Raw genomic sequence first — 15,796 nt, 5'->3', positions numbered from 1 at the left:
GATCACTGTAGCACGAGCACATTTCACAGGCCCATTTTATTGTTTGTTGAGACTTGTGAATCATTCTGCCTTTTAAAATAGGCTAATCCTTTAATTGACTATGCATTCAGAAACATTCTCTGTGCCCTGCAAACCTGGGTGGCTATTGCTAACTCCGTTTTATTCATTTTAAATAACACGATGTTATCTAAAAGTATTTCCTTTTGATTTTTGGAAGGAAGTTACTGTAGGCTCTGATATTTGAAGTCAAGATTGTTTATAACAACAACAGAAACAAAGCATGTGTACAGTTTCCTAAGGTCTGATGGATGGAAAGTAGGATACAAGCTGTCAGTAAACAGGTTTTCCAACACAAATACTTATACATCATCCAGGTTCTTTGAACAAAGCCATAAGATGCACTCTATTCTTAATTGACTAAAGAAGACAAATTAGAATAGTTACTAGAGGAGAAATGGATACCTCATAATTAATAATTTGTGAGTTAAACCTTAACCACACTTGACATTTTTTCCTTGGGTTGGTGACAGACTGATTGGTGAGTTAACTGCTGATAGTACCTATTCTGTGGAGCGACTGTTCAGTTCCAGGACTTCTAGTGGTCAATAAAACAGGTTTTCTCTGTGATGGGACTGCAGCCTTAGTCTTGATCAAAGTGCTTTGGAGGAAACACGGCTGAACTGATTGGCTGTGAATGTTAATCACTCCATCGGATGCGCTGATAATTTATAGCATTGTTGTAACTCTCTGGTGTTCATAAAATGAACTTAATAACCCAGTGCTACCACGGGATAAGCTGCTTTTTTTCTGCAATTGAATCCCCAGACTGCCTGCATAATAATGCTGAGAAATAGTGCATTAAAAAGAGTGAGCAGCTGGATGATGAAGGAAACAGCTCTGCAGCAGATTTGTTAATTATCTCCTTTGATTCACAGAGGGTGTTTGTGAGATATGGTTGACCAGTGAAGACACAGGGGCTTATGGCAGAGATATTGGCACCGATCTCCCCGCACTGCTGTGGAAACTGGTTGAAGTGATTCCTGAGGGAGCGATGCTGAGGCTTGGCATGACAAATCCGCCCTATATTTTAGAGCATCTGGAGGTAAGGAAAAGCACCCCATTTCCATGCTGACACCGACAATAACCAATCCAGACAGGGTGGCAGCCTCGGCATTATCAAATGAACTTCATTTAAAACCACTTGCTCATTTTTTGTGTGTGTGGTCCCACGTTACCAGGAGTGAATTGAGAATTTCAAATCCCCTTCTTTGTCAGGCTGCGCATCTTGTTTTACTTCCTCAGCATTGATTACTGTTGCCTAGCCTTTCCAGCACTTGCCATCTTGTCACAGTTCTTTGTTTCTTTTTTGCAGCCCTTCTTTCTGTTGCATAAATTTGCCTCAATTCCTCCATTTAGAAGCCTTGTCTAGTTCGGGGCTGCTAATATGCTGCATTACTTTTGCAGCCAACAGTGAACCTCATATTACCTGTGTTATGACTATTGCCCCGTCAGTAAGGATACTGTGCTGTAAGTCTGAGGATGTTAGAAATGTCATCCCTTTGTCAGGAGACAGGAGTGAGTAGAATGAAAGAGACACAGAGTTTGGTAGTCTTCCATCTGTTTTTCTCGTAGTCACTGTGAAAAAGGGAGCTGTAATCATGTGAGATCCGTGGTTTCATTTTTATACTCCCCATGGATCAGAATGCTTCCCTGCAAGTAGCTTACCCTTAAACTAGGAAAACGGACATGTGCACAAGTAATGGGTACCTGAGGGCAGATGCCACAATAACCACGGCAGTGAATATGGACAGGGAGCGGTCATTTAAATGAAAAAGCACATGCTAACCTGGCCAGTGTGGCTCAGCGGTTAAGGGTCAGCCTATGAACCAGAAGGTCACAGTTCGATTCCCAGTCAGGGCACATGCCCTGGTTGCGGCCTCAATCCCCAGTCGGGGGCATGCAGGAGGCAGCCGATCAATGACTCTTTCATCATTGATGTTTCTATCTCTCTCTCTCCCTTCCTCTCTCTGAAATCAATAAAGACATATTAAAAAAAAACGACACACATGCTAGGAGCCATAACTATACTATATTGAATAAAGTAATTACATTAGGCCTACAGTTATGGATAAGAAATTTAATAAGTGCTGTTGGAAAGTCATGTGCAAAGTATAGAAAAAAGTCACATTTTAAATCATTTGTGTTGTTAGCAGTTGGTTTATGCAGAAAAATAACATCCCCCAAATTTAAAAGTAAGTGTACCTGCTAAAATTTAATGCATAAATGCAAATGAATATTCAAAGATTTTAAAGATTGTTTCTGTTGATTTGATTTGAGGACTTGTTAAGGTTGCTGAAAAGCCTCCCTAATATCAACAGCGTATTTTAGAAATTCTGAAAACAGAGTTGATAGGAATCTAGTTATTAATTATAAATATGTCATGAAGAAATTTAGCAACTTTAGTTTTGTTATTTATGTTTTCCTAGCCAGATTTTTCAGTAAAGGTATATTATCTATGTGTTAACTTTGGTACTTTGGAAAGTGTGGCGCAATTATGATTTGCTATTAAAAAATAAGTCACAGGTATGTCAACTTTTACTTAACTCTTTGATTCTACACTTGTAAAAGCAAGTGATTATCTGTAAAAATCAAATATGCGGAGACCATTGCAGTCTTGCCGTGTTTGCAGTAGAAATGAAACATACATCATGAAACCAGGACATAGCTAGGTATAGGGTGGGTAGGAAGGGAAGCCCTACCATTATATAGTCAATAAACAGTTTTGTCAAGGATCAAGGGAACCACAGTTGCTGGTCAGAGAAGTTCAGGTAAGGAGTAAACACAGGGGGAAAGTATCTTTTATTGGCTCTGAGATGACTAACCAAATACCTCTTGGAATATATCCAGCACTTTAATTAATTGCAAGATTGCAGAAACTAATAGCATATTTATAGCAAATCCTACAGCTCAGCACCTAAAGTAGTGCTAGTTGTTGACCTCTGAATAGATGCTCCAGGAGAGTGTCTAAAAAATCAACAGAAGATGATAACTGCAGCTTTCCATTTTACCTGGAAAAACAGCAGATGTTTAATTCATAGGCTGTGGTTAGAATGATCAGCTCTGACTGCCATGACATTACTTTTTTTAAATTCCTGCTGTAAGATATTTATAATATTGACCTTTTCTCCTGCGTTGTCATTTGCCTGGGTCAAGGACCTTGTCATACCCACCTCTGGTTCTGCCCCACCCAGAATTGGATCAGTAAGTGAGTGAATAAAGGGATGAATTAAAGAAGAGCCTTCTTCATGAAATAAATTGTAGGCCCACTCTATAGTCTTTGAGGTCTTAACATTCTGGCCAGAAGACACAGCAGAAGATGACAAAGTAAATCAGCTTCAAGGGTGAGAGTTTGTCCCAAAGAAAGCCACCCATTGCCGTGTACCTCATGAGCAGTTCTGATGTGCACACCAAGGGAGAAAGCAATACAAAGGAAACTAGTGAAAACAAGTGAAGGTGTGCACAACTAAAAGACCCACACCATTCGGAAGTAAGAGCTTTTCAGGTATTCTTCTGTCGCTTTGACCAAACCTTCACACACACCGTGGTAGTCCCCCTCAGCTGATGGAAGAGCCCAGAGTTTTCAGTGTTCCCCAGAGGCTTCACTGGCTTCGCAGTGAGAAGGACACTAGGAAAGAGAGCCCACGCCTGGTGAGCCTAGGCTTGCACCCACTAGTACATCCCATTTCCCCGTTTCCCTCTTGCTAAGCTTAGGCCACTCTAAAGAAATTACTTGGCTTACCTAAAGAGCACTGAAGAGAGCTCACCAAGAAGAAAAAAAGAAAACAGGAGAAAAGATGAAAACAAAAATAACACCAGTGAATGACAGGCAGTGATTATTTTAACCTGCGGGGATAGAAAGAGCCCACTCTTGAAATAACTGCTCTGGTGCTTTAATACTGCTCAGTGAGGCTTTCCTGAGAATTCTACTGGCAGCACCCAGCCTTCAGTGTATCTGGAAGATGCTTCAGGTACAGACTTTAATTATAGGGCACTTCACTAGGCTGTTTCCCTACTTCATTTTCCTCACCTCCCATTCGCCTGACTCTTGAGATTTTTTTAAAACCCTTTTACCAGCTTAATTTTTTTTCTTTTTTATTGAACAGTTTAAAGGGGTAGTAATCACTTAAAGAAAAACAAAGTTTCTGTCACTGTTTAAAAGAGTGGTGTGGAAAAATAGATCTATCAATAATACAATTTATTAAATCTTTATAGGAACAGAAGATGCATGCTATAGTTCTATGATATTATAGTTATACATATAGGATGCACTTTTAAGGTTTTACCAAGAGTCTAATATTATATGGGGCATATCATATAGTAAATGTTGATTAAATGTGTAGTGAATAAATGGAAGGGAGGGGGAATTCTTAATCCCTAACAGGCAAGTAGTCAATTGTCTGGAACATCTACAAAACCTGTTTTTAACATATCAGTGTGTTAAACAATGTGGGATTCACTTCACACGACTACATAGTTGGCAAAGAGATATCTCAGGTATATATGAAAAACACCCAGAATTGAAGAAGCATAACAATGAGCGTATGTAATACTTATTAAATTTGGGTATAAAGTAGAAACAATAGGTAAAATAATAGATTAAAACATTTTACCTCATCTTAAAGTCAGTGGTGCCTCTCCATTACCCACAGGCTAAAGATAAGCTCTTTAGCATGACATGCAGGGCCCTTAGGATGCTTCTTCCATTACATCTCTGGCCGATGGTGCCTCCTGTGTAGCCTGTATTTTTTTTTTTTTTTGCCATTTTATACTCCTACAAATTTTACTTTAACTTTTTCTCATTTCATACTTACTGCATGTTAACAGTTGGTAGTAATGAGTTAATCAGATATACTAACAATTGCTACTATGTGTATTGATGAATGTAATGCCCATGTAGCGGCAAATACAAGATATTTCCCTGTGTGTTTGACTTCCTATTGATATCACTAAGGCAGTGACCCTGGCATTTTCTTCTTTTATGAACTCTGACCTTTTAGAAAGTAGATGGCTTGTGAATTTGACTACTCTTGAACCTATATTGCTCAGTTTTGCCCTCCCAGTGGTAGGTAGCCCATAGCTGAGGTTTAATTCAGACTGAGCATAATATACATGAACCCAACAAGGTGTGCTGAGGCCAGTGATAGTGATACAGTGGCTACTGCTAACTGGGCACCAGGCGTCACTGGTAGCGTTTTTCAAGACTGAACAATAGTAATAATAATATCACTACAGTTTATTGAGTGCTTATTATTTTCAAGAAACCATGCTGGTTACTTTACACACTATATCTCCTTCCCTTTTTATGGTAAGCTAGCTGCAGGGCGATTATTATCCTCACTTTATTGATAGAGAAGCCATCTTAGAAAGCTTTAATAATTGGCCAAATTACACAACTAGGTAGTAGCCAAACTGGTTTCTAGTCTCATCTGCCTCCAAAGTGCTTTCTGTTATACCACACTCCTATGAAGCCTTCCCAGATGGTCCCTTCCATGCTTTTTCACTCTGTCTAAGGTATCTCTACCGCTCTCGTCACGGGGAGCTGTGGTCACTTACTTACATGTACATTCAACAAAACTGTGATGGTCTTGAGGGAGAGAGAGGCTGCTTGTTCATCTCCACATTTCAGTGCCCGTGATGTGTGCACTTACTGAGTGTGTACTGAATGTTTCGGTAGCTCTAACTCTAGCCGTTCCTTGACTGCATGCCTTTGTATTTTGAAGTATCTTCGTATCTGTGCCGAGGATCTAGTTTGGGAAGAATTTGTGGATGGTTGTCACATGTTTCTTTCAAATATGAGTCACACTGCTGTGACTAAGGGATGTGCTTTATTTATTTGCTCTGCTAAAATATCAGCGGTAGATAGTATCTTTCGGACTATCTAGAGCAATTGAGCTCATTGTATGACTATCAAATTTGTAGATTATCTAGGCCCTTAGCTTCTTTATTTTTCTGCTTCTTAGCTTTCACTGCTTTTTGTAATCTCCATCAGAGAAGTCAACAGTGAATGGTGAAGGAGGAGAAATTAAAACCAGGCAGCTTGTCTTGTTTTTTGTTTTATGGGTTGGCTAATTGGGAAAAGATAGTAAAGCTGTTGACCAGCAGAGGATGTGGGAAGTATATGTGGATTTCATTTATCTAAGCTATTCTGGTTCTCCCTGTGTTGTAAATAATTAAAAATAACTGTTATCTCCCTTTAACATATGTAATACTGTATGTCTTAAAATCACATCAGAACTTTAGTCATGTACAGCCGGGTCCACAGGGTAAACTGATTAATCTACAGGGCAGATACTTGTTGTTAAGGACTTTTACTTCAAATTATGAATAAAGCAAATTATTTATTTTTAAATTTATATTGCTCTGAATTTTTTTTTTAAATATATCTTTATTGATTTCAGAGAGAGGAAAGGAGAGGGAGAGCTAGAAACATCAATGATGAGAGAGTCGTTGATTGGCTGCCTCGAGCTCGCAACCTGGGCATGTGCCCTGACCAGGAATCTAACCCCAATCACCTGGATCCTAGGTCGACGCTCAACCGCTGAGCCACGCCCGGCTGGGCGCTCTGAAAAATATTGACACTAATATTCACATTGATATTACACTACATTTTATTTAGCTTGAATTAAAATGCATAGCTTTGTACAAGAGTTATATTTAGCATATTCATGTTATATATATTGTATATGTTATATAAGGTTAATCATAAATAGTGATATTTTAAATGTTTCATCTGTTTTTGGTTGAGTAATCTTATAATGACTACAACAAATCAGTTTCCCACTAGCCTTGATTTTTGTATGTTTACTTCCTAGTTAATTGACCTTATATTCTAACCTAAGCGTATATTTAGCAAAATTAATTTATCCAGCAAAGGACGGTAATATCTGTCAAGGACTTTTGCCACATGGTAATTTATGAGCATTAATAGTATGTTTGGCTTGGCAGACCTAAAAAATGCCTCGTAGTTTTAAAACAAGAACAAACCCAGTCCCCGCTGTGCTTATGTTTCATCAAAGCAATACAGCATCTCCAAACCAAAGTCAACAGTTCACATGGGGTCTTAAGTTTTTTTTCCTTAAGGTTTATACTTTCCAGAATAATAGAAAAATATGCAGATAGATTTTGTGTTGTATAAAAACTATTTCCCCCCTTGATGCATAGAAGGATGTGCTGGATGACTTACTTTGAGCAAGGAAATGGGAAGGAAAAACCCTGTATTTCTGCCATCCACATACAACTTTTGGGATATGTGAGTGTGTGGTTTGATCGGACTGTTGGCACCCAGTCTCTTGCTGATTATAATCATCAGCACTTTACTTCATTCTTAACTTGGCATTTATGAGTAGATTTCAGGAGGTCAGCGAAACCTCTGAAACTGGAAACCAGAGTTTGTGCCTCTCTGAAAATTTGGGGGGAGAAACCCTTCCTCAAATATTAAAAGGACTCATATCCATAATAACAAGTTTATCAGGCTTTACTGGGAGCCGCATTCTGCCACCTGGGAGCAGCCCCCTAGCAGCGAAGGTAAGGGTGGAAGAAGTGCCCGCCCTTGTCGTCCAGTGACCTGACGATTTCTGATCCAAGATGAAATGAACATGCTGCTCCGCATAGGCATGACTGCAGGCGCCACCCCCGTTCCACCTCTGCAGTCTCTTCACTCCCGCCGTCCTCACTTGTTCACTTGTTCAGGCTTCAGCCCCTAACCCCAGCTTTGCTCAAGAAGCCTAAGCTTTTCTTGAACTCAGCAGCCCTCAGGAAACTTTACATAGCTTATTCCTGCTTTTTTTCCCTAATAGAATTTATTGGGGTGACATTGGTTCTCAGGACCTTACAGATTTCAAGTGTACAACCCAATGAAACATCCTCTGCACACTGCATCGTGGGCCCGTCGCCCCGAGCAAAGTCTCTTTCTGTCCCAATTTCCACCCCTTTGCCCACCTCCACCCAGCCCCAGCCCCCTTTCCTCTGGCCGTCACTGCCCTTTTGTCTGTTTCTATGTGTATATGTATCCATGGTTTTGGGCTAATCTCTTCACCTTCTTTCATCCAGCTCCCCGGGCCCCTCCCCTCTGACAACTGTCAGTCTGTTCCATGCTTCCGTGCCTCTGTTTCTGTTTTGTACGTCAGTTTATTTTGTTCATTAGATTCCACATATAAGTGAGATCATATGGTATTTGTCTCTTTCTGACTTAATGCTTATTACTGAGCCCCAAAGACTCCTGATTATATGCAGGCCAGAGGACCCAGACAAGAAATGGAGTCATAAATAGACAGACTCAATCTCAACAGATTACTCTTTGTTGCTTCCCCTACAGACACAGTCTCAGTTTCATCAGGAACTTTATTTTTATTGTCCCAGGTATGTTTTCAGGGAAAATTAACTATTTTGTGGATGGATGTTTCTCATGTTGAACGTATTGGCCACCTCTGTCTTCCTGGGGAGCACAGTGGAAAATGCCTTGTTCAAGAATTTTATTTATATGACCATCAATAATTTATACCGAGACCTACCCTGTGGGCTTCACTGGTGCTCTCAGTCCTAATTTCTTTTTTATTTTTTTATTTTTTATCTTTATTGATTTCAGAGAGAGGAAAGGAGAGGGAGAGAGAGAGATAAAAACATCAATGATGAGAGAGTCATTGATCGAGCCCACAACCCGGGCGTGTGCCCTGACCAGGAATCGAACCCTGATCGCCTGGATCCTAGGTCGATGCTCAACCACTGAGCCACGCCCGGCCGGGCTCAGTCCCAATTTCTAAATCACAAAATAGCATGTGTGGGAGTCTAGACTCTGTGTAAGAATATAAATGGTCAAGTCATTTTTGATTATCATAAAGTACGTTAGTCCACCTTGTGGTAAAAACTACCTGAACTTCTCAATGACCAATACCATTTTTCTCTTTTGCCATTGACCTATGTTATTGAATATTGGATATTGCTCATGAAATCCAGTGACATGCGGATATTCATTCCCAAAAGAGACAATCGTTTTTCTGAGAGGAAAAGAAATGAGGGATAAAACGTGTCAAGATGATGAGTGGAAAAGACTGCAAATGCTCTATAAAGAAACTAACATCATAGTCAAATATCTGCAGCCACGTGTCTCTGTATATATATCTTTTAACAAAGCAGAACACTCACACACACACATATGTAGTTCTAATGCTTGAGAAGCCTGGAAATTTACGTATTCCAATTGTGGCATACAAATATTCCTACTTCATCTTTTAGTTTCCTAGCGTACATTTCCGTTTATAAAGGAGGGAATTAGATACGTATGTGTTTTAATTTGTGTCTTAAAAGGCATTCCACATTGCCATTCCCCTGAATCCTTAATTTTTTTTATAGGAGTAGCTGAGAAGGTTTCCACGTCACCTGTCAAAATGAGTATAGTTCAAACTCCACAGTACACCAGCTGTGGGCTTTATCTTTCTCATTAATTTAGGAAGTCAGTTCTGCTCAAGCCCCTGAAAAGCTGCCTTTGACTTTCCTTAGTAAGCACAGAGGATGGCTCGCACATAGGCAATCAGCAGAGCTTCCTTTGCACTCTCCTTTTGAGGCTAGGATCGTTTTTGTATTGATTTCTTTGCTCTGATAGCCTGTGAAAGGTTACCTTAGGCACTTGCTAATTCAGCACTTAGTAAAATGAAATTCTCATATTTTATACCAGGTGGGTAATGGAATTTTCAGGTGATTCATGGTGTAGAACAGAAAGGTTGGTAATGAAGTTACTGGTTCAGAGAATAGTTGAGGAACATTCTGCGTGTTTTTCAGAAAGTAAAGCGTAGTTTCTTAGTTTGCTTCTGTTACTTTTTAACCTGCGGAATCATTTGTTGTTTTCAGGTCCATGTGCTTCTCTCTTCCCTGTGTCTCCCTTTGCCTACCACAAAAAACCACCCACCTGAAAGTGTCTGGCTTCCAGAATTGAAATTCAAAATTCTTTAATGGCATTTAACAGTAAATAATGATTGTCTCCTAAATTGGAACATAAATGTTTTAAAGTTAATATTGTTAAGAACTCCTTTATTTGCATATGCTATAGCAGAAGAATAGAATAGAATAGAATAGAATAGAATAGAATAGAATAGAATAGAATAGAATAGAATAGAATAGAATAGAATAGAATAGAATAGAATAGAATAGAATAGAATAGAATAGAATAGGCATGAATGGACTCTGTGTACTAAATCACTTTTTAAAATTTTTATTTACTGATTTTAGAGAGAGAGAAAAGGAGTGAGAGAGGGAGAGAGCGAAACATCAATTTGTTGTTCTGTTTATTTATGCATCCATTGGTTGATTCTTATAAGTGCCCAGACTGGGGATTGAACTTGCAACCTTGGAGTATTAGGATCACACTCTAACCAAAATTGCTACCCAGCCAGGGTCTGTGTATAATTTTAGCATCAGGAGGTGTTACGTGTGGGCCAGAGAAAAGTAAACTGTTTAGAGGAATGTTGAAAGTTCTCCAATTACTCATGATTTAGAGGGGAAAACCTCTTCTTTTTCTTTTCATAGCATGTATTTCTTTTTGTATGTTTTAAAAAGGTTCAGGCCTCGGGTAGAGTGGGAGCTGAGTGAAGGCGGGGGAAAGGGGGAAAATGGGGGACATCTGTGATACTCTCAACAATAAAAATAAAATAAAATAAAAATAAAATAAAATTAAAATTAAATAAATAAATAAATAAATAAATATCAAAACCACTGAAAAATGCTACGTGTAAATCGTTTGATTAGAGAAAATATTGTGGATAAGCCTTTCTCTAATATATGGCAACAAAGAAGTAACTTTTTTAATTACATGTTAAAATATATCTGAAAAGTAAGTTTTATATCAACCGTTATTATACATTGTCATATGGACTATCACCTTACATTTTGATCAATTGAAGTTTCAGACGTTAATCTTTTAATTGATTTGCTACTGTATTTTCAGCCTGCATTTTTTTCCACCTTAACAGATTCTAGTTGTTCTTGTCTCTTTATTTCTCTATTACTGCTTGTATATTAGTTTCCTAAGGTTGCTCTAACAAAGTACCACAAATCTGAGTGGCTTAAAATAACAGAAATTTATTCCTTCACAGTTTTGGAGGCCAGAGGTCCAAAATCACACTGTTGGCAGGGTTAGTTCCTTTCTTGAGGGAGAACCTGTTCAGTTTTCCTCTCCTGGCTTCTGATAGTTGCTGGCAATCTTTGGCATTCTTTGCTGGTAGACACATCACTGCAATCTTTGTTTCAGTTTTCACATGGTTATTTTTTTATGTCTCTGTATCCAAACTTCCTCTTCTTATAAGGGCACAAATCGTTGAATTATGGTCCATCCTAATTCAGTTTGACCTCATTTAAACTTTATTACATCTGCAAAGACCCTATTTCCAAATAAGATATTATTTTGAAATGTCAGAGATAGTGCAGGTTTTGTTCTGGACCACCCCAATAAAGCAAGTATCACATTAAAACAAGACATAATCTTTTTTCTGGTAGAGGGTCTTGACTTCAATTTATTTAAAAAATGTTAACTTCTGAGGCATAAAAAAACAAAGACAATAAAATGAGATATGCTTGTATGTTATTCCACTGCCTTCTGGCCTCTAATTTCTGGTAAAAAACCAACTGTTGATCTTATTGAGGCTATGTGATCAGCTGCTTCTCTCCTGCTGTTATCAGGACTTTTTCTTTGTTTTTGGACAGTTTGATTGTGAGATGTCTAGATGTAGATCTCTTTGAGTTTATCCTACATAGAGTCTGGAGAGCTTCTAGGATGTGTGTAGATTAATGTTTTTCTTCATATTTGTGAGTTTTGGCTATTCTTCAAATACTATTTCTGTCTTTTTCTTTCCTCTCCTTCTGGAATCCACATTCTGTGTATGTCATTGTGCTGTATGATGTCCCACAGATTTGTAAATACTGTTAATTTTATTCATTTCTTTTTCTTTCTGTTCCTCAGACCAAGTAACCTCAATTGACTGGCCTTCAAATTTGCTGATTCTTTCTTCTGTTAGCCTAAATCTCTTGCTAAGTCCAGTTAGTGTATTTTAAAAATTTTAATTCTTGTATTTTTCATACTGAAAGTACTATTTGGTTATTTTATAATTTCTATCTCATTGATATTTTTTATTGGGTGGGACATTATTTTCATGCTTTTCTTTAATTCTATAAACGTGGTTTTCTTTACTTTGAACATATTTTAAACGGTGACTCAAAGTTGTTGTCTAGTAAGGCCAATATCTGGGCTTTTGCCATGGTCGTTTCTATTACCTGCTTTTTTTCTTGTGTGTTTTGCATGTTTTATAATTTTTTGTTGAAAACTAGACAATTGAATATATATTTGAATATAATGTGGCAGCTCTGGAAATCAGATACTTCTCCTTCCTCAGGGTTGTTTTGTTGTTATTGTTGTCATTTAATCATTGACTTTTCTTAATTAATTCAGTAGAATCTGTATTCTTTTTTATGCGTGGCCAGTGAAGTCTCTACCAAATTAGCTTAGTGGTCAGCTAGTGATTGTACAGAGATTTCCTTAAATGCCTGGAACCAACAAGTTTCTCAGTCTTTGCCCTATGTGCATATTGGAGCATGCCTTCAATGCTCAGTCAGGTTGCTTACAACTCTACCCTTACCTTCACTTCCTGCTTGTGCAAAACCTCAGGTTTAGCCAGATGTGAGAGCCAAGGGCCTTCTCAGGTCTTTACTGAGCATGTGCACGATCTGGACATACACACAGCCCTATGTATGCATATGGCCTTGTAGATTCCAGGAATATGGCTGTATTTTTCAAAGCCCCCTCTGGACATTACATTCCCTAGCTTTTCTTTGTAAACTTTTTGGTTTGTTTATTGTTTGCCCTAACTTATTCACAGCCTCAGGCAGCCATGATGTTAAACAATAACAGCTGATTATTTTTCACATTTGCCCCTGGGAAAAAGACTAGTCTCACTGGGTGCCAGGTCAAGTTAAACAACCATGCCCATGTGTGTAGTCTTCCACTGAACAAGGTCAAATAATGCCCGTTTTCTGTGAATGGGACTTTGAAGGAGCTCCAACTTTCTTTTTTTTTAATTAATTAATTATTTATTTATTTTATATCTTTATTGCTTTCAGAGAGAGGAAAGGAGAGGGAGAGAGAGAGATAGAAACATCATTGATGAGTCATTGATCGAGCCCGAAACCTGGGCATGTGCCCTGACCGGGAATTGAACCCCGATTGCCTAGATCCCAGGTCGACACTCAACAGCTGAGCCACGCCCGGCTGGGCGAGGAGCTCCAACTTTCTTCTGCCCCCTCTAATAAGCTGCCAGGCTGCTGATTTTCACCATAATTGAAGGCTATTGGTTTTCAAGGCTGCCATAGAACTGGGAGTGAGAAGTGAGAAAAAGACAGGTTTGAAATGCCACGTAGCTCACTGTTCTTAGATTCCTCCATTTTAAAAAGTATTAATGCTCCCCAGATTGTTGCAAGCCTTTAGTTAATACTCAGTTCTGAAAAAGTTGATTCTGACCATTTTTGTCACTGACCTCATTGCTCTTATGGAGGAAAAGATTTTCAGAGATCTTTATTCTGCCAATCCTGCTGATGTTAGTGAATATTTTTTTAAAAAGATTTTTTTAATAGATTATTATTAGAAAGAGAGAGAGGGAGGGGGGAGAGAGAGAGAAACATCAATGTGAGAGTGAAACATTGATTGGCTGCCTCCTACTCACCCCCTACCGGTGATTGAGCCTACAACCCAGGCATGTGTCCTGATCGGGAATCAAACTGGCAACCTTTTGGTGGATGGGATGATACCCCACCAACTAAGCCACACCGGCCAGGGCAGTAAATATTATTTATGCCTTGAAATGGGCTGTCTCCCTGTGTGTCATTTGTGTGTGGGGCCATTTGTGTGTGGGGTTGAGTCCGTTTTCTTGCTGAATTTTTATGTTCCATGTCAAAGGTGCCATCGGTCACTTATGGTGTCATCTGCCCTCCTAAAGCTTTTGAGGAAGAGCTCATGTCATTAGTAGATTATGGACAGCAAAAGATCACTGTTAATTGAGTCTCTCAGTGACCTGTAGCAAACATCACCCTCATAGAAAGCACACGTTTATGGACTAAAATGTATGCCTCATTAGATACTCATAGCTCTGGGTACCACATAGAAGGTAATGTCACATATACATAGATCTTGCCTATGACAAATAGTTTGCTTCCCTTTCTTTTTTAATTGATTTTTTCCCATTAAAAATCATATTAAATATTATTTTGTCATTTCTATTTTGATAGATAATTCGACTTCCATAACCACTGTCTTTTATGTTGAAGCTGCTTTTGGGCTCGGTTCATAAAAAATGCTTGTTTTCTTGGTAGATGACATCCCCTTTACTGTGCCACATTCAGTTACCTGTATAGCCTTCCCAAAAGCTTTGTACATCAACAGGTTAGGCATTTGTTAATCAGGAAGTGGATGTTTGCTGTTGGTGCTGCTTTACTAAACTAAAGAGATATCAAACTTGCAATTAATAGTTACAAACTATAAAACTTGCAGCAGACTACTGGAAAATATTGGTATTTCGAGAATATTTAATTCCTGGAATTAAAGAGTCATTTCAAAATCTTCAGTAGATTGTTTTACTGTCATGAAATAAATACAAATTTTAAAGTACTTCTGTTTTATTACCAACATTTATGTTAAAAATATCTCTATGGTGTTTTTGTTTATTATCCTTCTAACTGAATGAGTCATGAAGTGTTCACAGAAGTAAAAGACCTGAGTCTGAACCAGTTTTGTCATTAATCTTGGCAAATTTGTTGAATCGTGATCACTCCCTCCACGTCCGAGTTTTTCTGAAAAGGGAAGACCGTTTTGAAGGGCTTGAGCTGAATGAGATAGATTTAAAATTTTCCATTTGAGCTCTAATGTGGAGCCTTCTAAAATCTTTTAAAACTCATTTTACTTGATGTGACTTAGAACTTAAAAGAACAATAGCATTTCAAAAAATGGTTGTGCCATTTCATTAGCCGGTGTTTTGTGTGAAACTCTTGCACTGGCAGTTCGGAGTCCTGGGGCGGAAAGGCTCTGCTGCAGGAAGATGGGGAGTCACCTGCTTGGCATGCATCTTCTACCCAACACCTGAGAAAGATACATTGCTTTTGGATATCATGGCCCTCCCACACTTGCAAATACTTTTCATGTTGCAAATAATACAATACAAAAATGAAATTTACAGAAAACAATATCGCAAAGATCTCTGTTGTTCCAGGAATGATTGTTCTACACAGAGACTCTTCCTGTTTCCCACCCATGGCCCTGGAGAGCGGTTGGAAATCATTTCTGTGGCTGACTTGAGGCCTCAAACACACCCTTCTAGCATTCACCTCCGTCACTTCGGGCTTGTACTCTCAGCCCTCTTACTGAGCCTTTATAAGCCTCCCAGGCACCAGCTACTCTTCTTTTATATACTCTCAGTTTTATCAGTGGAAGTCTATTGGTTTCTTGTGTCTCTCCTTTTCAGAGTCCTTACTATTTCTGGAAAGAAGTTTTCAAAAGAAAGCAGGATAAACAATAACCTGCTTCTGTTCTTCTTCTTCTTACCAATAAGCCTAGCTCACCCTCACCTCTATTCATGACCTCACCTTCAGGTACATTTTATGCTTGGGACATGGGTTATCAATGAGTTAATACATGAGCCTCAGTGTGGTATAGGTTATGGGCTTTTCTCTTGTCTTCAGAAAGCATTCTTGATTTTAGAACTTAAAG

General features: G+C 38.7%; 1 protein-coding gene across 5 annotated transcripts in view; it reads left to right on the top strand.

Moving 5' to 3' along the window:
* Positions 1 to 15,796, top strand: part of CDKAL1 (CDKAL1 threonylcarbamoyladenosine tRNA methylthiotransferase) — a gene marked incomplete at its 5' end in the record, with an annotated part of 552,436 nt that overhangs the window by 325,125 nt on the left and 211,515 nt on the right. For all 5 annotated transcript variants that reach the window (XM_081143988.1, XM_081143989.1, XM_081143990.1 and 2 more), the window contains one exon: positions 936 to 1,102. In XM_081143988.1, coding sequence (XP_081000114.1) covers positions 936 to 1,102 — 167 coding nt within the window. The remainder of the gene's footprint in view (positions 1 to 935; positions 1,103 to 15,796) is intronic.

This window comes from Miniopterus schreibersii (genome assembly GCF_964146895.1).
Source record: "Miniopterus schreibersii genome assembly, chromosome: 8".
Taxonomy (NCBI): Eukaryota; Metazoa; Chordata; class Mammalia; order Chiroptera; family Miniopteridae; genus Miniopterus; species Miniopterus schreibersii.
Note: the sequence above shows the minus strand (reverse complement) of the source record. Positions and strands in the feature narration are given on the sequence as shown.